The 27,187-nt window shown below is 41.4% G+C and overlaps 1 protein-coding gene across 4 annotated transcripts in view; it reads left to right on the top strand.

Annotated features, from left to right (window-relative positions):
• LOC106578501 (dihydropyrimidine dehydrogenase [NADP(+)]) overlaps window positions 1-27,187 on the top strand; it is a 211,170-nt gene that overhangs the window by 35,460 nt on the left and 148,523 nt on the right. For all 4 annotated transcript variants that reach the window (XR_014381606.1, XM_045702118.2, XM_082965642.1 and 1 more), the window contains 2 exons: window positions 14,548-14,635; window positions 20,673-20,834. Coding sequence is in view for 3 of the 4 variants with exons in the window: in XM_045702118.2 (XP_045558074.1) it covers window positions 14,548-14,635; window positions 20,673-20,834 (250 nt within the window). In the remaining variant the exon portion in view is untranslated. The remainder of the gene's footprint in view (window positions 1-14,547; window positions 14,636-20,672; window positions 20,835-27,187) is intronic.

Raw genomic sequence — 27,187 nt, 5'->3', positions numbered from 1 at the left:
CATTTACATAAGTATTCAGACCCTTTACTCAGTACTTTGTTGAAGCACCTTTGGCAGCAATTACAGCCTTGAGTCTTCTTGGGTATGATGCAAAACGCTTGGCACACCTGTATTTGGAGAGTTTCTCCCATTCTTCTCTGCAGATCAAGCTCTGTCAGATTGGATAAGGAGTGTTGCTGCACAGCTATTTTCAGATCTCTCCAGAGATGTTCGATCAGGTTTAAGTCCGGGCTCTGGCTGGGATACTCAAGGACATTCAGACTTGTCCCGAAGCCACTCCTGTGTTGTCTTGGCTGTGTGCTTAGGGTTGTTGTCCTGTTGGTAGGTGAACCTTCACTCCAGTCTGAGGTCCTGAGTGTTCTGGAGAAGGTTTTCATCAAGGATCTCTGTACTTTGCGCCGTTCATCTTTGCCTCGATCCTGAGTAGTCTCCCAGTCCCTGTCGCTGAAAAACATCCCCAAAGCATGATTCTTCCACCACCATGCTTCACCGTAGGAATGGTGCCAGGTTTCCTCCAGATGTGACGCTTGGCATTCAGGCCAAAGAGTTCAATCTTGGTTTCATCAGACTAGAGAATCTTGTTTTTCATGGTCTGAGCGTCTTTAGGTGCCTTTTGGCAAACACCAAGTGGGCTGTCATGTGCCTTTTTACTGAAGAGTGGCTTCAGTCTGGCCACTTTACCATAAAGGTCTGATTGGTGGAGTGCTGCAGAGAGGGTTGTCCTTCTGAAAGGTTCTCCCGTCTCCACAGAGGAACTCTGGACCTCTGTCATGGTGACCATCGGGTTCTTGGTCACCTCCTCTGACGAAGGCTCTTCTTCTCCACGATTGCACATTTTGGCCAGGCGGCCAGCCTAGGAAGAGTCTTTGTGGTTCCAAACATCTCCCATTTAAGAATAATGTGCTCTTGGGGACCTTTTAATACTGCAGAAATGTTTTGGTACCCTTCCCCAGATATGTGCCTTGACACAATCCTATCTCGGAGCTCTATGGACAATTCCTTTGACCTCATTAGGGTTGCACATTTTGGGGAATATTCAGAGGTGGAAACTTTCCGTGGCAATTAACAGGAATATATGGGAATTAACTGAAATATATGCAAATTAAAATGAATATAATTTAAATGTAGATGTTTTTTGCATTGGATATATTTACCATATCATATTACCTTATCATGAGTAGACATAATTGCAAATGATTAAATCCTTCCAATATAAATAAAAAAAACAATTTAATTATGAATTGAATTTTAATTAAATTAGTTGACTCTTCACATGGGATGATTTCACTGAACAACAAAAGAAAGGGAATAATGAATGATCCCCAATGATCCATCGCATCTCCCAAAAGCGTTTTCATCATCTGTAAAATGATAGTCTAGAAACTAAAGCTTTGGTCGTCTTCCTCATGCTTCCATGTCTTCTCCCTGGACCACCTCTTGACCATCAGACTCTGAGGCCTCATCTTCACTGTCACTTTCCAACCTTGTTGAGGATGGCTCGTTGGCAGTCTCAAATTTGCCCGGATCGCCACCAATTTTTCAACCCTTATATTGGTCAGCCTGTTGTGTGCTTTGGTGTGTGTGTGTTCCCAAACAAGGATCACCTGTACTGACCTCATCTTCTGGATGATAGCGGAGTGAACAGGCCGTAGCTGGGGTGGCTGAGGTCCTTGATGATCTTCTTGGCCTTCCTGTGACACCGGGTGCTGTAGATGTTGTGGAGGGCAGGCAGTGTGCCCCCAGTGATGCATTGGGCAGACTGCACCACCCTCTGGAGATCCCTGCAGTTGTGGACGGTGCAGTTGCCGTACCAGGCGGGGATATAGCCCAACAGGATGCTCTCAATGGTAAAAAGTTTGTGAGGGTCTTGGGGGCCAAGCAAAATTTCTTCAGCCTCCTGAGGTTGAAGAGGCGCTGTTGCGCCTTCTTCACCACGCTGTCTGTGTGGGTGGAGCATTTCAGATTTTCAGTCATGTGTACGCCGAGGAACTTGAAGCTTTCCAGCTTCTCCACTGCGGCCCTGTTGATGGGGGATGGGGGCGTGCTCCCTCTACTGTCTCCTGAAATCCACGATAAGCTCCCTCATTTTTTTGAAATTGAGGGAGAGGTTATTTTCCTGGCACTACTCCTCCAGGGCCCTTACCTCCTCCCTGTAGGCAGTCTCGTCGTTGTTGGTAATCAGGCCTACCACTGTTGTGTCGTCTGTAAACTTAATGATTGAGTTGGAGGCGTGCGTGGCCACGCTGTCATGGGTGAATAGGGAGTACAGACGGGGGCTGAGCACGCACCCTTGTGGGACCCCAGTGTTGAGGATCTGCGTAGTGGAGGTTTGTTGCCTACCTTCACCACCTGGGGACGGCCCATCAGGAAGTCTAGGACCCAGTTGCACAGGGTGAGGTTTAGACCCCCAAGCTTAATAATGAGCTTGGAGGGTTTAAAGCTGAGCTGTAGTCACTGAACAGAATTCTTACATAGGTATTCTTCTTGTCCAGATGGGATAGGGCAGTGTGCAGTGCAATGGTGATTGCATCATCCGTGGATCTATTGGGGCAGTATACAAATTGCAATGGGTTTAGTGTGGTGGGTGAGGTGGAGGTGATATGATCCTTAACTAGCCTCTCAAAGCACTTCATGATGACAGAAGTGAGTGCTACAGGGCGATAGGCATTTAGTTTAGTTACCTTCGCATTTTTGGGTGCAGGAAAAATGTTGGACATTTTGAAGCAAGTGGGGACAGGAGTAGGTATGGTGACAGACATTCCTAACACTGATCTGAATAAAAGGCATGTGAAAGTCACATCAATTTCTGATGACTAAATGCACTCCAAAGAGGACGATGGGAAAGTTAACACTAGTGTTTAAATTCGGAACACTTCGGAGATATAGGTGTTCTCCTGGTTGGAAACTGACTGGAAAAAAAGCTTACTTATGTTTAGTTTTGCATTATAAATGGCAGTGTTTAAGATGCGAACACTTTTTATGTTTTAAACACAGACATTTAGGTTATAAACGTGTCACATGTTTCATGGTTTTACAGTGTACTGTTCAGCATGCATTAGACTATAAGCTTTCACGCTATGATCAGATGGCATCAGAGTAGAAAGCAGTGTGTAGGGAGGAGACCATCTCAGTTAATCCCCTTAGCTTCATTAAAACCAGATAGAATAGGATTAGAGAGCTGCATGTAAATGAACATAATTCCTGGAGAAATTGAAACAGCTCCGAGATAAATGTATCATCAGGGAGACACAAACATAATCAAAATAGAAATGAATTAAATTCCCTTTATGAAGAATCGCCTGTTTATTAGCCAGAATTACAACTGAACGACAATGTACCAATTGGTTGTACCAATAGTTCGGATTATCATGTCTGTCTATGTTCTCTCTCTCTGTACATCCTTTTTCTTTATTTCTTTCTTACTTTCTTTCACCCTCTCTTCCTCTCTCCATTTATCTTTCTCTCAAACACACACAAAGCTGAGAAGTCATTTCAGCCAGGCAAAGCTGCCCTCCTATTTTGCATTCAGCTGATTGTGATTCCTCCTCAAAGGACCCCCTACTGAGCGTAGCAGCACAATTTGATGAAATATTCAGGTTTCCTAAAAGCTAATAATGTAGGACATCAAAGATCAATGCGGGAGCCTTCATCTGCTACTGATCAGAGGGATGTAAGGCTGTCTGTGCGGTGGTGTCCTGGTCCTTAGGACTGTGTGTGGTGTCTCTGTGCGCGCGTGTGAGGTAGACCGACTTCTGACATGTGCCTTCATTAGGCCTAGCTGAGAGAGGAGAGAAGGCCCCTTGCTCCCCTAACAAACAGGAATGCTATGAATACAACTACACAGGGACATGGCTTGCATATTAAATAAATAGGCCAACTTCTATTGTCACATGAAGTGTATACCAGAATCTCAGCTTGTAGCAATATATACAGGATAGTAATGCAGTAACTGCATAATAAGGTTGTACAAGCACAATAAGAACATGTAGCTGCATAATAAGGTTGTACAAGCACAATAAGAACATGTAGCTGCATAATAAGGTTGTACAAGCACAATAAGAACATGTAGCTGCATAGTAAGGTTGTACAAGCACAATAAGAACATGTAGCTGCCTAGTAAGGTTGTACAAGCACAATAAGAACATGTAGCTGCATAATAAGGTTGTACAAACACAATAAGAACATTTAGCTGCATAATACGGTTGTACAAACACAATAAGAACATGTAGCTGCATAATAAGGTTGTACAAGCACAATAAGAACATGTAGCTGCATAATAAGGTTGTACAAACACAAGAACATGTAGCTGCATAATAAGGTTGTACAAACACAATAAGAACATGTAGCTGCATAATAAGGTTGTACAAGCACAATAAGAACATGTAGCTGCATAATAAGGTTGTACAAACACAATAAGAACATGTAGCTGTATAATAAGGTTGTACAAACACAATCAGAACATGTAGCTGCATAATAAGGTTGTACAAACACAATCAGAACATGGCTAATTGCCAGTTACAGCATAGGCATATTCCATGGTTACTGCTCAGCTAACCTCTTGAAATAAATGTTATCAAATTGTATTGGTCACATACATGTGTTTAGCAGATGTAATTGCGGGTGTAGCGAAATGCTTGTACTTCTAGCTCCAACAGTACAGTAATATCTAACAATTTCACAACAATACACACAAATCTAACAAATCTCATTAAAGGAATGGGATTAAGAATATATAAATATTTGGACGAGCAATATAATGGCACAACACAGTATATTTATATTTTCTTTATAGTCATGTCATATACTCGTATTCAGGTTATTACCGCTTGAACAACCTGGAACAAATACAATTGGGAAAGAATATAACCTCCTACATTTTGCCATTATTGATTTATATCTGCTTTTGGTCAGTTGTACACTACAAATACATTCCATGATACTTATATTCGTTTTTTAATTTGACAATGGTACTGTAAACAGTTTGCTTAAGCAACTGTCCTTGTACTCAGTTAGATTCTGGTCTCTCAATGTCAATGAACAATATAGAGACTGCAGTGTAGTGTACAACCAACCAACAGCAGATATATAAGTCAATAATAGCAAAATGTTGGAGGTTATATTCTTTCTCAATTGTATTTGTTCCAGGTTGTTCCATCGGTAATAGCCTGAATACGAGTATATGGCACGACTTTAATTGCTTGAGTTAACAAGGTTAGCTCCACTCCACCACCTTTAAGGTGAAGCAAATCAGAGCTGGTATATTCACTGCCTATCCCCATAAACCTTTCACCCAAAGTCTAGTGCCAGAGTATACATCTAGGCAATAACAGCAATATTGGAGTGGATATAAATTGTAAATCCTTAAATTATGTTTTTTCAGTGTGCTGAGTGACTTTATAGGGGTCGGGAGACCCCGCTCTTCAAAGAGCATATTTCCCCCAAAATGTCAGAGAGAATGAGGGAAGTGTAGGACTAATGGATTACGATACAATACATCCCAGTTTGTGAGAGAAGATAGATATCTCATCACCTGTATCGCTGCCTGGCGGTGATAACAGAAAGAGCGACGTTCAAGCTACATATTGTGTGGGTGGCAGGTAGCCTAGCGGTTAAGAGCGTTGGGCCGGTAACCGAAAGGTTGCTGGTTCAAATCCTCCAAGCCGATTAGTTGAAAAATCTGTCTGCTAAATTACTAAAATGTTAAATGTGTGAGGGATATGCAGCCAGGAAGCAGTTCTAAAATGTTGATTCTTACTAAACTATACCTCATTGATTTGTAGAGGGTCCGCAATCCAAAAATATATATTTTTATGCTATTTAGTATTTATTCATTTATAGACAATACGAACAAAAACAAATGTGTCAGCTTTTAGGCCACCCCCGTCAGTGTGTATTTCCAGTGTGTATAATAAAACGCATATAGTCCTCCAGTCATTAATGGTGACACAGTGGCACACATGCAGTAGTGTCCTTATCTAGTAGTCCCTATGCCTTTAAAGGTTAAAGGTTGATTCTCTCTAGTCTATGCCCAAACTGAACAGAACACTGGCTCTTTTTCACTGGTTACTGGGGTTGTTCCGCATTCCACAAGAGAGTCCACCTGTTAGCTGTGTTCATAGTGCCTTTCATTCATTCCATTCTAACCCTTTACTGGTAACCCTAGTAGCACACAGTAGTCTGGGTGAGGTAAACCACCTCCACATCCTCCCCAGAGCTCCTGTGTCCCCTGGGATAGTGGGATAGAACGGAAGGTAGAGGGACAGAGGGTTTGTGTGGGTGTGCCCTTACAGAAAAAAACACATGAATTTCACGTGATAACAAGCAACATGTGATAATGTGAAACTACACATGTGGAAACATGATCTCATGTGAAATAAACTCAGCAAAAAAAAGAAATGTCCCTTTTTCAGGACCCTGTCTTTCAAAGATAATTTGTAAAAATCCAAATAACGTCACAGATCTTCATTGTAAAGGGTTTAAACACTGTTTCCCATGCATGTTCAATGAACCATAAACAATTAATGAACATGCACCTGTGGAACGGTCGTTAAGACACTAACAGCTTACAGACAGTAGGCAATTAAGGTCACAGTTATGAAAACATAGGACACTAAAGAGGCATTTCTACTGACTCTGAAAAACACCAAAAGAAAGATGCCCAGGGTCCCTGCTCATCTGCATGAACGTGCCTTAGGTATGCTGCAAGGAGGCATGAGGACTGCAGATGTGGCGTTAACGGCAGGCACTGCGACTCACCGAAGCATACCTCAGCGTACCGCAGGCTATACTGCAGTATGATGCAACTTTTAAATGAGGAACCACTATGCGTGTGTGGGGCACGGGGTCTCGTAGGTCAATGTGAAGGTCAGAGTATGCCTCCGCATCCACTTGAATTGCAGAGATGCTGTATATTCACATTATACACTCCCAATACACATCACACACACGCATGCGCACACACACACACACACACTTTCTCTGATCAGTGTAAAGGGAAAAACTGTCGGTCATGGGGGGAGGAGGAGAGGGCAATATCATGCGGTGTCCCTACGCTGAAGGATGGCTGTCGCTGCCTTAAATGAAAGAGTGTGACTCTGAATCTGTGTATGTACTGCCGCCCATCGCTCATCTCCTTCCCTTTGATTTGCTCTTACTGTACTCCTTTCCTCTGCCTGCTAGTGTATGGCTATACTGTGCTATGAGTGATGAACTAGCCAGTGAGCACTATGCTGTGGATGCAGCCCGGGCCTTGTTGAATAGCTATATGAATTTCAATTGCAGTTCAAGAAAACACAGAGACCTTGGGTGGACTTTGAACGACCCGTGTCAATGCCCCATCGTCGGGAAATGATGGGTATTTCTTTATTTGATTTATTTCATTGTTGGAAACCTGGAAATCAAGGCTGAAACATTAGAGAAATTGAGAAGTGTCCCTATTCAGGTTTCTCATTTTCAAACAATGACAGAATAGAATGAAATTTGTATCATTTAAGAATAGGGCATATCTTTTTTTTCTTTTTTTTCTCTTACAATATTGAGACCATATTTGTTTTTGCTGCCATTTTTCAATTGATTAAATTCCTGTATCCATCCCCGTGGGGCATATTTGGATGGTATTTGAAAGGCCTTCTCAGCCGTGTGGTCATAACCATTATCTTGTCAAACGACTCTCTAAGATGAAAATCGTTGTCTTGTCTTTAGCTCTGTATTTCATTAAAACCCACTCTCTTTTTATTTAAATGTTTCGTTTTCCATCTGGGTGTTATTGCCTCACTCCCATTTCACCCTCTGGTATGTAGGCACTTAGGAAACTTAAAACAAAACATTTGCACATTTAAAAACACACACATCATGCCACACTCCCTCTGCAATCATTCTATCTGTAATGACATTCTTGCAAAGTGTGGGAGCTAGAAAAATATCCTCATCTTAAAGTTAAGCAACGTAAAAAGTGAACTGTTAAATAGTATGGGTCTAAATATATATATATTTTTTGAAAACGTACAATTTTCTTCATGCTGTGCTCCACTGCCATGCCATGGTTCTGTCCTACGCACAGGGCACTATCATCACTAAGGAATCAATATCATCCACAGGAGGCTGCTGAGGGGAGGACGGCTCATAATAATGTCTGGAACGTTGCGAATGGAATGGCGTCAAACACATGGAAACCATGTACGATGTATTTGATATCATTCCACTGATTCCGCTCCAGCCATTATCAGAAGCCCGTCCTCCCCAATAATGTGCCACCAACCTCAGTGCAGCAAATTTTGGGTCTTTTGAGTGGAAATTTGGTGAGAATTTTGTACAACTTCAGGCGCATGTTTACAATGAACACTGAAGCTGTACTCTTACAGTTTGACAGTAGCCAATAGGCTATTGTGGCTATTTGAGGACAATGTAGGCCAACCAACAAAACCAATGGAGTGAATCCCAGAACATTTTCACATGGAAATAGCTTTTGATTTCTATGATATAGCCTACAGTAGCCTATATGCGGTGTTCAATGCAGGGCTATTGCATGAAACGTTGAAAAATGTTTTTACATTATGAAGGGTTTGACATGAGTTCATGATTTTTTACTTAGTCTGTAACACCATGGGCAAAATAGGTGACTGTGCATTGTATTGTGTTGTATGATGCAATAAATAACTTTACAAAATAAAAGTTATTATTATTACCATACAGAGAATTAGACAATGTAGGCTAATCCTCTGCATATTGGTTTATTTGCATATTCAAGCCTGTCTCAAAATGAAACACTTACCTATTAATTAAGACTAAAGATTTTTACCTGACTGGCTTTTCAGACATCTTGAAATATAGCCTACAGGTGTTGTGCTCTTGTAGGAAGCAGAAACTCCACATTGCTGACCTATACTAATCTATAACTCGGCTAATAACTCGCTAACTAGCAAAGAATATCAACAAATCTGCACATGCTTGGCTCTGCGGTCTGATCTGATATGAAGAAAAAAAACGTGTTCACTCGCGGGTGATTGAAATACCGCTCGTGGGCTACCCCCGCAAATATTGCGCTGTGGCTCTGGCTTTGCCTACAACAAAATCACAGACTCAATCTTGCAAAGTTAGATTTGGTTTGGTTTGTTGCATTGAAAAGGGGTTATTTAATGTTGATTCGATCACAGGAAAAACGTTGAAAAATATAGTGCAAACTAATTGGGCGAACTCCGTGAAGTTCAATCTCTTGCGTTTCTGTGCAGTCCTGGAGTAGGTGCGCGGCTGCGCACGCGCGCAGTTTAGAGGGAACATTGCGCTGGACTCTGCCCACACACTCACACATACTTACACTGACATCCCAACACACACATACACACCCACTAAATACGCCCACACACATAGTACACGCACACATGCATACTGATTACACACATTCACACTCACCACATACACTGCTGCTACTGTCTATCCTGTTGCCTAGTCCCATTACCCCTACCTATACAGTATGTTCATAGCTACCTCAATTACCTCCATGCTTCTGTTACTTGTTATTCATTTTTCACTGTGTATTTATTCCTCATGTCTCTATTTCTATTTAATTTTACTTATTATTTTAATCTTAAACTGCATTGTTGGAAAGGACCCGTAAGAAAGCATTTCACTGTTAGTCTACACCTGTTGTTTACGAAGCATGTGACAAATACTATTTCATTCCTACTGTCTCTCCCTGCCTGTGATCTGACCTAGGGTCCGGAGTTAGTAGCCTGCCCACTGTGTTCAGTGGCTGCTGTAGCTCTCGTAACGCTGATCAGGTGTCAGGGCTATTGGGCTAGCTGTGGGATTATTACTGACCACATAGTCTGTGTAGTGTGGAGCTCACATCATCAAATCACTTACTGCTCTCTGCTGTCCTCTGCAGTTGGCAACTATTATCATCATTGGAGTCTAAATGATATTAAGTCTTTTCCTTCACATCATGAGGAAAGAAATATGTGTCGAAGATAGTGTGTTGGTGAAGTCAGTGAGAGAAGCAAGATTTGAATGATTTGATTTTGTTGAATGGTGACTTGCTTGATGATTGTGTGGCTTGGTTGATTTAGTGTTTCTGTTTTATTCTCACAAACACAAAGCATTACTGGGGCAGCAGGTAGCCTAGTGGTTAGAGTACTGGGCCAGTAACCAAAAGGTTGCTAGATCAAATCCCTGAGCTGTCAAGGTAAAAATCTGTCGTTCTGCCCCTGAACACGGCAGTTAACCCACTGTTCCTAGGCTGTCATTGTAAATAAGAATTTGTTCTTAACTGACTTGCCTAGTTAAAAAAAAAAAAAAAATTACTATTGTGTTTAATTTGGATAATGAATGTACTTTTTAAATTGTTTCTTTTAATTGTTGATTTGAATATTAAGTATATTTCTCTCATTCCCCCACCACCACTCCCCCGCCCCCGATAAAAAGCTAGACATTTAATTGCAAGAACACTTTGACAGTTAAAGCAATTAAGGTGACAGGTGAGTGTGTTAAAAGCAGGATGTTCATTATAACCCCATACCTGTCTGTCCTGACAGCTCCTTAAATGCCTGCTGCTCCCACCCCTACCACGGCTCCACCGTGGCTCCTTTCATTTAATTTAACTCCCAGTTTCCACCATTTAGGGGGGAAAATGTGTCAATGGAACCCACATCGGTCTGCCATTCTGTGTCAGGAAGTGCAAACAATGCCCTAAGCTTCCCAGTTCTTTGCATTCGGGTCAGCGGAATATGACTGCTGTGTCTTTCACTGAACGATTAATGGGGTTGAATTGTAGATATCCTGGTGAATTACATTACCTTGAAAACACAAGGTTTTCTACGTGATCTGTTTGCGCAAGTTTCTGTAGTTTATTTTGATTGGGCGACGTTTGTAGATTTGGGAAAACGTCACTTGTTTAACGATATAATTATAGTTATTGCTGACTAATAATAGGAAGGACGAATGTAATTTTTTTTTAACATGATGGCATAATTCTCCCCTTCTCACTCCCTCTCTTCTCTCTCTCCATACACCCCTTCCTGCCACTCTTGATGGAGGTGACAGAACAGAAGTGGGGGGTGAAGAGCAGGCCTACACTCCTCCCTCCCTCCCTGTGTTATGCATTGTGGGGGTATTGTGTACAGCTGTTGTATATCCCCTGGCTGATCTGAGGCAGACCTCAGCAGGACAGCATTGACAGCTGTGACGGCTCGGCTGGTAACCGCTGGTACCCTGTGTGCGTGGCGTAACCTCACCTCACCTCACCTCACCTCACCTGGGTCTGGTTCTGATACATGCTGAGAAAGAGACAGAGAGAGACAGACAGAGAGAGAGAGACAGAGAGAGATTATGGGCTGCAGGCCTAGTTTCCTTGTGTCCTTGTGCAGCTAATAACAATAATTATGTACACAGCATATGTTAATATCTACTATACTAATGTTATACTGTACTGATACTTGTACTGAACTGTAAAAGCAGGCAGCGTTACTATAACTGCTGTCCATGGTGCTGATAGTGTGGCCTTGAATATGGTTATGAGCCTCCGATTATCTTGTGTTTTTTCAAATGGTTTTATCGAATACTTTATGGTTTTCTAAGGCTATAGGCAGTGCCTACAGGCAGTTGCAATATGTCAGATTTCACATAATATTACCAGGAGCTGCAGTTCGGTTCTGTGTAGTCTGTCAAAGGCTTCTATTGTCCACCTAATTGTCAGTTGACATTTCTCTTCCTGATTGTTATAGACATCAAATCAGTGGCGTGATAAGACTGGAAGGTATTATTTTCCGTATTACCTCCTCATCATGAATATGAATGCAAACGACTAATTTCACAAAGATAACGGTGAACAGCTCTGTGTGTAGTGACAAAATAATTCTTTGAGGGAAAAGCAATCATTTAAATTGCAAACCCCTTAGAGGTGTGTGGGGCTTTATTGAATTGCACATTTCTGTTGCTAGCTAATAATAATAGAAACAATGAATTAGGAGATTAGGTACCTGGCACATATTGACGATTCATAAAGTGCAGGAATCCACTCATCATACAGAGCATTCAAAGCACTGATTATTAGGAGAAGAACAAGGAAAGAAACAACACAAAGCTAATCAGCCCACGTTTTAATGGGGGTGAGAGGGAGTGATAGGTCTATGTTGTATTAAAACTGTGTAGTGACTGTGTTCTAGAGAGTGTAACGCAGGTGCGGCTGCCTGCTGTACCTCCTAGATAGAGGAGAGAGAAAAAGTCCTCCTTAGAGAAGCTGTGTGGTGTGTAGCTCTGTGTGCCCCAGTGTATTGCTGTGACCTAGAGCGATTCTTGAACAAATAAGATTGCCTTTGTGTGTGCATTATTTTCTGTTGACATTTGCTAAGCGCTAGCCAGGGCTGCTGCTGGCCGGGGGAGATAGATAGAGGAGGGTCTATAATGTGTCTGTATCGGCCCAGGCTCTTTAATGTTACCTTGAGAAGAGAGGATATATATATATATATATATATATATATATATATATATCTAGAGAGAGAATATTTTACTTTGACTTTTTCTTGTTTTTTTTTCTTTCACACCAACAATAATCTATCGGAGAGGCGAGACAGTCGACTGAAGGTGCCCTCCCTCCCACAGATTTTCATTTATGTATCTGTTAGATCTCATCTTTATTAATGCCTTGATGCAATTTCACCTGGAGTGAAAACACAAAAGCTATAATGTATATTTTTACAGGAAATGTATGCTATATTAATATTTGAGAGGGTTGCACATTCAAATAGGTCAGAAATGTGAGTATTATGTATTCTGCATTGTTTTGACGTGTGTGTGTGTGTGTGTGTGTGTGTGTGTGTGTGTGTGTGTGTGTGTGTGTGTGTGTGTGTGTGTGTGTGTGTGTGTGTTTGTCGATGCCAAACCCACCACTAGTGTGCGTGACCAAAGATTTCTATTTTCATGTGATCTGACCATAGCACCGCCTGGAGTTTGATAAACGCCATTGGCACTTGGTTTGGAACCGGTGCTATGAAAATAGAGCTCTTTGGCATTGAAAAACAGAAGCATATTCATTAAAGTACCTCATACCTAATTATGGTGGTGGGTCTTTGATGTTATGGGGCTATTTTGCTTCCACTGGTCCTGGGGCCCTTGTCAAGGTCAATGGCATCATGAACATTACCAGGTACCAGGACATTTTATTGAAAAACCTGGTTACCTCTGCCAGGAGAATGGCACTTGGCTGCAAGTGGCTCTTCCAGCAAGACAATAACCCCAAGATCCACAAAGAAATTGTTAATTGTCCACAAAATCTACATCCGGACTTGAACCCCATTGAAAACATGGTTTGAATTGAATCTGTATGGAGGAATGTGTTCTTCAATCTTCTAAAATCTAGAAAAGGCTCAGTGTCATTATCCTTGCAAGGGTAAGGTTCTGAAAACAGGGGTGGCAATCATTTTTACCCCAATCTTTTCTTATTGAATTTTTTTACTTGTCAAACACAGTCTGTTTCTCTGAGTAATTGTATTGGTATAAATTAACACAATTCACACAAAATAATGCATACAATACAGCTCAGTATTTGTATTATTTATTTTATATGGTCTTTTTTGCTCATCTTTATCAAGGGTGCCAATAATTATGGACCCCACTGTATATATTGTGTGTGTGTGTGTGTGTGTGTGTGTGTGTGGCTCTTCCTCTCTCCGAGACCCCTCAGTAGCCCGTCCTCCAGTATTAATCATTGACCTTCAGATTACAACATGATTCAAGCTAATTTCTCCAGAGCCTTTCAGCTCTTTGCATTTCGTGTATGTATGTCCTTCCCTCTACCCCATTCGGCCCCATTCATTGTGCTCCGTCTCCAGTTATTCTTTGGGCTGAGATACACTGCCGCAATTTCCATTATGCTATGGGCTAAAGCATCATTTATTGTCAAATGAAAAAAATGGGTCAACAGTGATGTCAGCTGATGATCAACCACCCAGGTTTAATAAAACATCTTGCTGTGGTGCGTCTGTGTGAGTGTATGTGTGCATTGCGTGTGTGTGTGTGCACGTTGCGAGTGTTCATGCACTGCGTGTGTGTGTGTTCAGGGCCGTGGCGGCCGTCTACCTGGCTACAGCCCCTCTATAATTGCCCTGCTGTCAGGGTGATAAGTGGTATTAATGGCGGACTGGTGCACTCTGCTCTGCACTGAGCTCAGGGAATTGCAAGTTGGGATTATTATAGGTGTCTAGCTGGAGTGGGGGGGGGGGGGGGGTTCTGTCTCTCTCCTCTCTCTCTTCTTCATCTCACTCTTTTTTCTCTTTTCTGACTTTCATTTTTCTTTTTTTCTCTTTCTCTCATTCTTCTTTCTCATTTTTTTTCTTCCTATTTATTTTATTTTATATCTTTCTCTCACTGTTATTATTACAGTTTCAACCACTCTGTTTTCAACCTCTCTCTCTCTCTCTCTCTCTCTCTCTCTCTCTCTCTCTCTCTCTCTGCCTAATCATCTTGAGAAAAAAATGGAAGACTCCCTTCATTATTTCATTACTCACACATTTAACAGCTCACTAACATAAACTTTTTTCTCATCCTGTTTTGTAGGTGCCTGAAATGTGCAGATGCCCCATGTCAGAAAAGTTGCCCTACCAACCTGGACATCAAGTCATTCATTACCAGTATTGCCAACAGGGTAAATGTTCACTTCCTTTCCATTCTAAATCACACAAATGTGTGGCTCAGTTGGTAGAGCATGGTGTTTGCAACACCAGGGTTGTGGGTTCGATTCCCACGGGGGCCAGTACGGGGGGGGGGGGGAAATACAAAAAAAATGTATGAATTGAAATGTATGCATTCACTACTGTAAGTCGCTCTGGATAAGAGCGTCTGCTAAATGAGAAAAATGAAAATGTAAATGTAAACAAATGATTAATATGAAAGATTTGATATGCCAAATTGTTAATCAATTTATTAGTGTCTTATCATTACTATTTTTACTAAAACATCTGTAATATCACTTAGAAAATCTAAATATAACACAAAAGACTGTGATTGGTGTAGACATGGGCTTGGTATTTGATTGGTTGAGATATTGGCTTGGGATAATTAGATCCCCCAGCCCAGTAACAGACAGCTGTATTCAGAGAGAGAGAGAGAGAGAGCCCCAGACCTGAGCTCAGAGAGGAACAGCTCTAATTGATGTCTTCTGCCAGGGTAAAAGCAGTACATGGTATAAATATAGCCCTATATGTTGCCTCCATCCATATGATCAAGGAGAGACACTCACACACACAGCCTCACACTGGCATGCTGAATTGCTATTTAATGATGCTCTGTAAACAAACCTGCATTATATATGCTGTGTCTGATAAGAATAGTTGTTTACAGTGAAGTTATAGGACGTTGTGAATGGGATAAACCTTATAAAACAGATAAAATCAGTCATTTCAGTGTCCTTGTAGATGAAAGTGGTGAAATAAACAGTTAGGCTACCTCAGTGTTGTTATAGAGGGAAACAAATATGAAAGGGTTTTTAATCTAGGACTCCTCCTGTCATTTCATGATCTAATGTATACCTTAGACTAGCTAATATTATATGTGTGGGCAACATTATTTGCATGGCATAATAGGTGCATAGTACTGTTTTTACATTTCTGTTATTGTTTCTTGTTGGAAAACCCAAACGACCAGAGGGATTTGAACCAATATTGTCTCCTTGCCTCTAGCTACTTTTACTTCTATGACTGTTAATTTTCAATGGTAGGGAACTTTATAGGGATATTGAGGCTTTTACTTAAGCAGGAAACTCATTATCATTCAGATATGGCATATTTTTATTGATATAATATTTGACAAATAAAGGTGATTATTAGGTTTACACAGAGAAGGAAGCTTAAATCTTGAATATTTACTGCAATACAACAGTGTCTTCGATTTTGATTGGCTCCACATTTCCCTAATAAAATAACTTCATAATGGAGTTATGCTCTCTTTAATGAAATGTATTGTAGGGTTTCCTATATTATCCTTGCCAGTGAAAATTAAATTAATGATAAAGTGTTATAGAACTGTTATGAGTTCTATCAAGTCTGTTGCCATTCTAAATGAGAATTATTCTTACATTTCTGTTATTTAGTTTTTAAAATACTATTATTCTTCAGTTTCAATATAAACTACAATATACAGTACCAGTCAAAAGTTTGGACACACCTACTCATTCAAGGGTTTTTCTTTATTTTTACTATTTTCTACCATGTAGAATAATAGTGAAGACATGAAAACTATTAAAAAGCACATATGGAATCATGTAGTAACCAAAAAAGTGTTAAACAAGTCAAAATATATTTTAGATTTTAGATTCTTCAAAGAAGCCACCCTTTGCCTTGATGACAGCTTTGCACACTCTTGGCATTCTCTCAACCAGCTTCACCTGGAATGCATTTTTAACAGTCTTGAAGTAGTTCCCCCATATGCTGAGCACTTGTTTGCTGCTTTTCCGTCACTCTACTGTCCAACTCATCCCAAACCATCTCAATTGGGTTGAGGTCAGGTGACTGCAGAGGCCAGGTAATCTGACACAGCACTCCATCATTCTCCTTCTTGGTCAAATAGCCCTTACACAGCCTGGCGGTGTGTTGGGTCATTGTCTTGAAAAGCAAATGATAGTCCCACTAAACGCAAACCAGATAGGATGGTGTATCGCTGCAGAATGCTGTGGTAGCCATGCTGGTTAAGTGTCTACTTACCACCACACACCGATGCTGGCACTAAGATTGCACTCAACGAGCTGTATAAGGCCATAAGCAAACAAGAAAATAAAAATACAAAGCTCTCCCTAACCCTCCATTTGGCAAATCTGACCAGAATTCTATCCTCCTGATTCCTGCTTACAAGCAGAAACTAAAACAGAAATTACCAGTGACTCGCTCAATACGGAAGTGGTCAGATGACGCGAACGCTACGCTACAGGACTGTTTTGCTTGCGCAGACCAGAATAATAGTTCCGGGATTCATCCAATGACATTGAGGAGTATACCACCTCAGTCACCGGTTTTATCAATGTGCATCGACGATGTCGTCTCCACAGTGACCGTACTTACATATCCCAACCAAAAGCCATGGATTACAGGCAACATCCGCACCGAGCTAAAGGCTAGAGCTTCCGCTTTCAAGGAACGGGACACTAATCCGGACGCTTATACGAACCATCAAACAAACAAAGCGTCAATACAGGACTAAGATTGAATCGTACTACACTGGCTCTGACGCTCATCGGATGTGGCAGGGCTTGCAAATTATTACGGACTAGAAAGGGAAACCCAGCCGCAAGCTGCCCAGTGACGCGAGCCTACCAGACGACCTAAATGCCTTTTATGCTCACTTCTAAGCAAGCAAAACTGAAGCATGCATGAGAGCACCAGCTGTTCCAGACGACTGTGTGATAACGCTCTCGGTAGCCGAAGTGAGCAAGACCTTTAAACAGGTCAACATTCACAAAGCCGCGGGGCCAGACGCATTACCAGGATGTGTTCTCAAAGCATACGCGGACCAACTGGCAAGTGTCTTCACTGACATTTACAACCTCTCCCTGACAGAGTCTGTAATACACACATGTTTCAAGCAGACCACCATAGACCCTGTGCCCAAGGAAGCGAAGGTAACCTGCCTAAATGATTACCATGAAGTGCTTTGAAAGGCTGGTCATGGCTCATATCAACACCATCATCCCGGAAAACCTAGACACACTCCAATTTGCATACCACCCCAACAGATCCAAAGATGACGCAATCACACTCCACACTACCCTCCACACTACCCTTTCCCACCTAGACAAAAGGAACACCTATGTGAGAATTATGCTAATTGACTACAGCTCAGTTTTCAATACCATAGTGCCCACAAAGCTCATCACTAAGGTAAGGACCCTGGGACTAAACACCTCCCTCTGCAACTGGGTCATGGACTACCTGATGGGCTGCCCCATAGGTGGTAAGGGTAGGCAACAACACATCTGCCAAGCTGATCCTCAACACAGGGGACCCTCAGGGGTGCGTGCTTAGTCTCCTCCTGTACTTCCTGTTCACCCACGACTGCATGGCCAAGCACAACTCCAACACCATCATTAAGTTTGCTGAGGACACATCAGTGGTAAGCCTGATCAACGATGAGACAGCATATCGGGAGGAGGTCAGAGACCTGGCATTGTGGTGCCAGGACAACAACCTCTCTCTCAACGTGAGCAACACAAAGGAGCTGATCGTGGACTACAGGAAAATGAGGGCCAAACATGCCCCCATTCACATCAACGTGGCTGTAGTGGACGGGTCGAGAGTTTCAAGCTCCTTTGTGTCCACATCACCAAAAACTATCATGGTCCAAACATACAAAGACAGTCGTGAAGAGAGTACGTCAACACCTTTTCCCCCTCAGGAGACTTAAAGATTTGGAATGGGTCCCCAGATCCTCAAAAAGTTCTACAGCTGCACCATCGAGAGCACCTTGACCGGTTGCATCACCGCCTGGTATGGCAAGTGCTCGGCATCTGACTGTAAGGTGCTCCATTTGGCAGGCGTACGAATTTCCAAACGCCTGAAGGTACCACGTTCATCTGTACAAACAATAGTATGCAAGTATAAACACCATGGTACCACACAGCCATCATACCGCTCAGGAAGGAGACACATTCTGTCTCCTAGAGATGAACGTACTTTGGTGCGAAAAGTGCGAATCAATCCCAGAACAACAGCAAAGCACCTTGTGAAGATGCTGGAGGAAACAGGTACAAAAGTACCTATATCCACAGTAAAACGAGTCCTATATCGACATAACCTGAAAAGCCGCTCAGCAAGGAAGAAGCCACTGCTCCAAAACTGCCATAAAAAAGCCAGACTACGGTTTGCAACTGCACATGGGGACAAAGATCGTACTTTTTGGAGAAATGTCCTCTGGTCTGATGAAACAAAAATAAAACTGTCAGGAGGAATGACCCAAAATTTACCCAACTTATTGTGGGAAGCTTATGACCCACTGGGAATGTGATGAAAGAAATAAAAGCTGAAATAAATCATTCTCTCTACTATTATTCTGACATTTCACATTCTTAAAATAAAATGGTGATCCTAACTGACAGGTGTCATGGCTGTCAAAAGGAGAGGACCAAGGTGCAGCGTGTGTGTAGTTCCATATATTTATTTTCTCTGTGAAACTATGCAATACATCAGATAAACAACAAACCATGACGCAGAGGAGAAACAAACACTACTCAAAAATAATCACCCACAAAACCCAGGAAGAAAAACCCCTACTTAACTATGATCTCCAATTAGAGACAACAAGGACCAGCTTCCTCTAATTGGAGATCATCCAATACAAACCAACATAGAAATACAAAAACTAGAACCTAAGAACATAGAAATAGAACACATAGAATAAACCCCCCTGTCACACCCTGACCTACTCTACCATAGAAAATAACAGCTTACCATGGTCAGGACGTGACAACAGGGAATCTTTACTAGGATTAAATGTCAGGAATTGTGAAAAACTTAGTTTAAATGTATTTGGCTGTATGTTTTGATCCTTCGATGTCAGCTCTTCCTATCATTGTGAAGGTGTATGTAAACTTCCGACTTCAACTGTATATACTAGGCGGTGTCAGAGACTCCAGTCACCCAAGTCATAGTCTGTTCTCTCTGCTACCACACGGAAGGTTCAAAAGGCTCCTTAACAGCTTCTACCCCCAAGCCATAAGACTGCTGAACAATTAATCAAATGTCCACCCGGACTATTTACATTGACACCACCCACCCTTTCTTTTTACACTGCTGCTTCTCGCTGTTTATTACCTATGCATAGTCACTTTACCCCTACCTACATGTACAAATTACCTCGACTAACCTGTACCCTTGCACATTGACTCGGTACCAGTACCCCCTGTATATAGCCCTGTTATTGTTATGTAATTTTCTTGTTACTTTTTTAGTTGATATTTTCTTAACTTAATTTTTTTTCGAACTACATTGTTTGTTAAGGGCTTGTAAGTAAGCATTCCACGGTAAGGTCTACCTACACCTGTTGTATTCGGCGCATGTGACAAATAAAATTGTATTTTATTTGAGAGTTGTACTGGTGTGTATTCTCTGAAAGTAAGGCAAATCTATTGAAGTCTTTATATTCAATCCAGGTTTCTCTGAAAATTGAATATTAAGTTATTCATCACCAGAGGTGTAGAGGGGGACCTGAATCAGTGATTTTGACCAGATAGACAGATCACCTGCAGAGATAGAGCACCTTATGTATTCGCCTATGGTCATAACTGTTTATAACTATAATCAAAAGGACCTTAGATATATGCTTAGATCCAGTCAAAACAGTTCATAAAAGTCTGTCAGTACTATGAATACTTGGTAGAACTGTAATACAAAAACCAGATACCCTCTGAAAGTACACACAGTTGCTGTAGTACGTTTGTGTTATCCCCTAAATTATTATATGGAAAATGTTATATAAATACCAAAATTACTATAATATCATCCAATATTCTATATGTGCCACTTGTTTTTATATTTTGGGTGCTATACCATTGGTTTGAAGTGACAGAGGATTCGGTCAAGCTTTTTGAAGCAGTTGTTATTATCACATAAATATGACAAAATAAAAATTTCCTTCCAAATCCTGAAAACTGCCTGTGTGTTCTGGGTGTGTGCCTGTGTGTTCTGTGTGTGTTCCAGAACTACTATGGGGCGGCGAAGTCGATCTTGTCAGACAACCCCCTAGGCCTGACTTGTGGCATGGTGTGCCCGACCTCTGACCTCTGTGTGGGGGGCTGTAACCTCTACGCCTCTGAGGAAGGACCAATCAACATCGGAGGGCTGCAGCAGTTTGCCACTGAGGTATGAGTGTTGTAGTCCTCTTTAACCAGTTCTGTAGTCCTAATCAGACTCACTTGGACACATAACTTGAGCTGCTTGATTCACCTCGATACACACTGACAGGTATTCTGGACATTCATTTGCATCACATTATGAGATACGAATGCGTTATATGTTAGAAATGAGGCATACATAACACATTTTCTTTCACTTATGTGAAAGGATATACTTTTTCACATAATTTTAATTGGTCAATGTCTTTGCCAGAATGAAACAAGGTTGAGCTCAAGCCACCCCCTCACACACATCCAGTTTGAGAAGTCTGACAAGCTGCTACCTGTACAGTTAGTAGTGATGGTCTTTTTATACATTTTAGAAGGAGTGCCGAGGATAAGCAGTGTACACTATATGTTGAGACACATCAGGTGTATGGGTGGATGGATAGGGTGTTTGGCTGCAGGACTGTGTTAGGGCGAAGCCATTGAGTAGGTGTATTTCTGACTGGGTATCAAAACCAGCCAGCTGTTGGTAGTTAGCAGTGAGTGCCTTTAACAATGTGATTGTTACAGATACACGGTCTGGTTATAATTGATGTTTTAACATTTCTGCTGTAACGTTGTGTGTACGTTTACATCTATTTCACATGTAAATGTGTACATAGAATATATACAGCAACAGCATTATCTTAACACATGTTGCAACATTGTTATACCTCAGTGCAGTCTTAGGCATGTGTTTTGAGGTTTTTAACATACACATTATCCTGGATCTTCAGAACAGCTCAAGCAATTACCATATTTTCTTACTCACTACTGCACTGTTATCCACTGATATTGTATTTGTATATGTCATTATGTTAAACTGCTGCTTCTCTGCACTCTACTGTACTACCCAGGTCTTTATTCTGTACTGTACTACACTGCTCTTTACTCTGTACTCTACTGTACTACACTGCTCTTTACTCTGTACTCTACTGTACTACACTGCTCTTTACTCTGTACTCTACTGTACTATAGTGCTCTTTACTCCATACTCTACTGTACTACACTGCTCTTTACTCTGCACTCTACTGTACTACCCTGCTCTTTACTCCATACTCTACTGTACTACAGTGCTCTTTACTCTGTACTCTACTGTACCACACTGCTCTTTACTCTGTACTCTACTGTACCACACTCCTCTTTACTCTGTACTCTACTGTACTACACTGCTCTTTACTTTGCACTCTACTGTACTACCCTGCTCTTTACTCTGCACTCTACTGTACTACACTGCTCTTTACTTTGCACTCTACTGTACTACACTGCTCTTTACTTTGCACTCTACTGTACTACACTGCTCTTTACTCTGCACTCTACTGTACTACACTGGTCTTTACTCTGCACTCTACTGTACTACACTGCTCTTTACTCTGTACTGTACTACACTGCTCTTTATTCTGTACTCTACTGCACTACATGGCTCTTTACTTTGCACTCTACTGTACTACACTGCTCTTTACTCTGTACTGTACTGTACTACCCTGCTCTTTACTTTGTACTCTACCGTACTACCCTGCTCTTTACACTAGAGGTCGACCGATTAATCAGAATGGCCGATTTAATTAGGGCCGATTTCAAGTTTTCATATCAATCGGTAATCGTTATTTTTGGCCACCGATTTGCCGATTTTTAAAAACAATTGTTTTATTTATTTTTTATAATATTTTTTAACTAGGCAAGTCAGTTAAGAACACATTCTTATTTTCAATGACGGCCTAGGAATGGTGGGTTAACTGCCTTGTTCAGGAGCAGATTTTTACCTTGTCAGCTTGGGGATTCAATCTTGCAACCTTACGGTTAACTAGTCCAACGCTCTAACCACCTGCTCTACATTGCACTCCACGAGGAGCCTGCCTGTTACGCGAATGCAGTAAGAAGCCAAGGTAAGTTGCTAGCTAGCATTAAACTTATAAAAAACAATCAATCAATCATAATCACTAGTTAACTACACACGGTTGATGATAGTACTAGTTTATCTAGTCTGTCCTGCGTTGCATATAATCGATGCGGTGCGCATTCGTCATAAAGGACTGTCGTTGCTCCAATGTGTACCTAACCATAAACGTCAATGTCTTTCTTAAAATCAATACACAAGTATATATTTTTAAACCTGCATATTTAGTTAATATTGCCTGCTAACATGAATTTATTTTAACTAGGGAAAATGTGTCACCTCTGCAACAGAGTCAGGGTATATGCAGCAGTTTGGGCCGCCTGGCTCGTTGCGAACTGTGTGAATACTATTTCTTCCTAACAAAGACAGCCAACTTCTCCAAACGGGGGATGATTTAACAAAAGCGCATTTGCGAAAAAAGCACAATCGTTTCACGACTGTACCTAACCATAAACATCAATGCCTTTCTTAAAATCAATACACAGAAGTATACATTTTTAAACCTGCATATTTAGCTAAAAGAAATCCAGGTTAGCAGGCAATATTAACCAGGTGAAATTGTGTCAGTTCTCTTGCGTTCATTGCACACAGAGTCAGGGTATATGCAACAGTTTGGGCCGCCTGGCTCGTTGCGAACTAATTTGCCAGAATTTTACGTAATTATGATATAAAATTGACGGTTGTGCAATGTAACAGGAATATTTAGACTTAGGGATGCCACCCGTTAGATAAAATACGGAACGGTTCCGTATTTCACTGAAAAAATAAACGTTTTGTTTTCGAGATGATAGTTTCTGGATTCGACCATATTAATTACCTAAGGCTCGTATTTCTGTGTGTTTATTATATTATAATTAAGTCTACGATTTGATATTTGATAGAGCAGTCTGACTGAGCGGTGGTAGGCACCAGCAGGCTTGTAAGCATTCATTCAAACAGCACTTTCGTGCGTTTTGCCAGCAGCCCTTTGCAATTCTTCAAGCATTGTGCTGTTTATGACTCCAAGCCTATCAACTCCCAAGATTAGGCTGGTGTAACCGATGTGAAATGGCTAGCTAGTTAGCCGGGTGCGCGCTAATAGCGTTTCAAACGTCACTCGCTCTGAGACTTGGAGTAGTTGTTCCCCTTGCTCTGCATGGGTAACGCTGCTTCGAGGGTGGCTGTTGTCGTTGTGTTCCTAGTTCGAGCCCAGGTAGGAGCGAGGAGAGGGACAGAAGCTTTACTGTTACACTGGCAATACTAAAGTGCCTATAAGAACATCCAATAGTCAAAGGTATATGAAATACAAATCGTATAGAGAGAAATAGTCCTATTATTCCTATTATAACTACAACCTAAAACTTCTTACCTGGGAATATTGAAGGCTCATGTTAAAAGGAACCACCAGCTTTCATATGTTCTCATGTTCTGAGCAAGGAACTTAAACGTTAGCTTTTTTACATGGCACATGTAGTGTAGTACAGTACAGTACAGCGTACTTTTACTTTCTTCTCCAACACTTTGTTTTTGCATTATTTAAACCAATTGAATATGTTTAATTGTTTATTTGAGGCTAAATTGATAGTATTTATGTATTATATTAAGTTAAAATAAGTTAATTCAGTATTGTTGTAATTGTCATTATTACAAATAAATTAAAAAAATTTGGCGGATTAATCGGCATCGGCTTTTTTGGCCCGCCAATAATCGGTATCGGTATCGGGGTCGAAAAATCATAATCGGTCGACCTCTACTTTACACTGCACTACACTGCTCTTTACTCTGTACTCTACTGTACTACCCTGCTATTTACGCTGAACTCAACTGTACTACACTGCTCTTTACTCTGCACTCTACTGTACTACCCTGGTCTTCACTCTGTACTGTACTGCACTGCTCTTTACTCTGCACTCTACTCTACTACCTTGCTCTTTACTCTGTACTCTACTGTACTACACTGCTCTTTACTCTGTATTGTACTGTACTACCCTGCTCTTTACTCTGCACTCTACTGTACTACCCTGCTCTTTACTCTGTACTGTACTACACTGCTCTTTACTCTGTACTCTACTGTACTACCTTGCTCTTTACGCTGTACTCTACTGTACTACACTGCTCTTTACGCTGTACTCAACTGTACTACACTGCTCTTTACTCTGCACTCTACTGTACTACCCTGCTCTTTACTCTGTACTGTACTGCACTGCTCTTTACTCTGCACTCTACTGTACTACCTTGCTCTTTACTCTGCACTCTACTGTACTACCTTGCTCTTTACTCTATACTCTACTGTACTACCCTGCTCTTTACTCTGCACTCTACTGTACTACCCTGCTCTTTACTCTGTACTGTACTACACTGCTCTTTACTCTGTACTCTACTGTACTACCTTGCTCTTTACGCTGTACTCTACTGTACTACACTGCTCTTTACGCTGTACTCAACTGTACTACACTGCTCTTTACTCTACACTCTACTGTACTACCCTGCTCTTTACTCTGTACTGTACTGCACTGCTCTTTACTCTGCACTCTACTGTACTACCTTGCTCTTTACTCTGCACTCTACTGTACTACCTTGCTCTTTACTCTATACTCTACTGTACTACCCTGCTATTTACTTTGTACTCTACTGTACTACCCTGCTGTTTACTCTCTACTGTACTCCCCTGCTCTTTACTCTGTACTGTCCTACACTGCTCTTTACTCTGTGCTGTACTGTACTACACTGCTCTTTACTCAGCACTCTACTTTACTACCCTGCTCATTACTCTGCACTCTACTGTACTACCCTGCTCTTTACTCTGTACTGTACTACACTGCTCTTTACTCTGTACTGTACTACACTGCTCTTTACTCTGCACTCTACTGTACTACACTGCTCTTTACTCTTCACTCTACTGTTCTACACTGCTCTTTACTCCGTACTCTACTGTACTACACTGCTCTTTACTCTGTACTCTACTGTACTACATTGCTCTTTACTCCGTACTCTACTGTACTACACTGCTCTTTACTCTGCACTCTACTGTACTACACTGCTCTTTACTCTGCACTCTACTGTACTACACTGCTCTTTACTCTGCACTCTACTGTACTACACTGCTCTTTACTTTGCACTCTACTTTACTACACTGCTCTTTACTCCATACTCTACTGTATTAAACTGCTCTTTACTTTGCACTCTACTGTACTACCCTGCTATTTACTCTGTACTCTGCTGTACTACACTGTTCTTTACTCTGCACTCTACTGTACTACACTGCTCTTTACTTTGCACTCTACTTTACTACACTGCTCTTTACTTTGTACTCTACTGTACTACACTGCTCTTTACTCTGTACTGTACTACACTGCTCTTTACTCTGTACTGTACTACACTGTTATTTACTCTGTACTCTACTGTACTACCCTGCTGTTTACGCTGTACTCTACTGTACTACCCTGCTCTTTACTCTCCTGTACTACCCTGCTCTTTACTCTGTACTGTACTACACTGCTCTTTACTCTGTACTGTACTGTACTACACTGCTCTTTACTCTGCACTCTACTTTACTACCCTGCTCTTTAGTCTGCACTCTACTTTACCACACTGCTCTTTACTCCGTACTCTACTGTACTACACTGTTCTTTACTCTGTACTGTACTACACTGCTCTTTACTCTGCACTCTACTGTACTACACTGGTCTTTACTCTGCACTCTACTGTACTACACTGCTCTTTACTCCATACTCTACTGTACTACACTGCACTTTACTCTGTACTCTACTGTACTACACTGCTCTTTACTCCGTACTCTACTGTACTACACTGCTCTTTACTCTGTACTGTACTACTCTGCACTCTACTGTACTACACTGGTCTTTACTCTGCACTCTACTGTACTACACTGCTCTTTACTCCATACTCTACTGTACTACACTGCACTTTACTCTGTACTCTACTGTACTACACTGCTCTTTCCTCCATACTCTACTGTACTACACTGCGCTTTACTCTGTACTGTACTACACTGCTCTTTACTCTGTACTGTACGACACTGCTCTTTACTCTGTACTGTACTACACTGATCTTTACTCTGCACTCTACTGTACTACACTGCTCTTTACTCCGTACTCTACTGTACTACACTGCTCTTTACTTTGCAGTCTACTCTACTACACTGCTCTTTACTCTGTACTCTACTACACTGCTCTTTACTCTGTACTCTACTGTACTACACTGCTCTTTACTCTGTACTCTACTGTACTACACTGCTCTTTACTCCGTACTCTACTGTACTATACTGCTCTTTACTCTGTACTGTACTACACTGCTCTTTACTCTGTACTGTACGACACTGCTCTTTACTCTGTACTGTACGACACTGCTCTTTACTCTGTACTGTACTACACTAATCTTTACTCTGCACTCTACTGTACTACACTGCTCTTTACTCTGTACTGTACTACACTGCTCTT

This window comes from Salmo salar, chromosome 19 (assembly GCF_965601325.2).
Source record: "Salmo salar chromosome 19, fSalSal1, whole genome shotgun sequence".
Taxonomy (NCBI): Eukaryota; Metazoa; Chordata; class Actinopteri; order Salmoniformes; family Salmonidae; genus Salmo; species Salmo salar.
The sequence above is the reverse complement of the archived record's forward strand: the minus strand, read 5'-3'. Positions and strand labels throughout refer to the sequence as shown.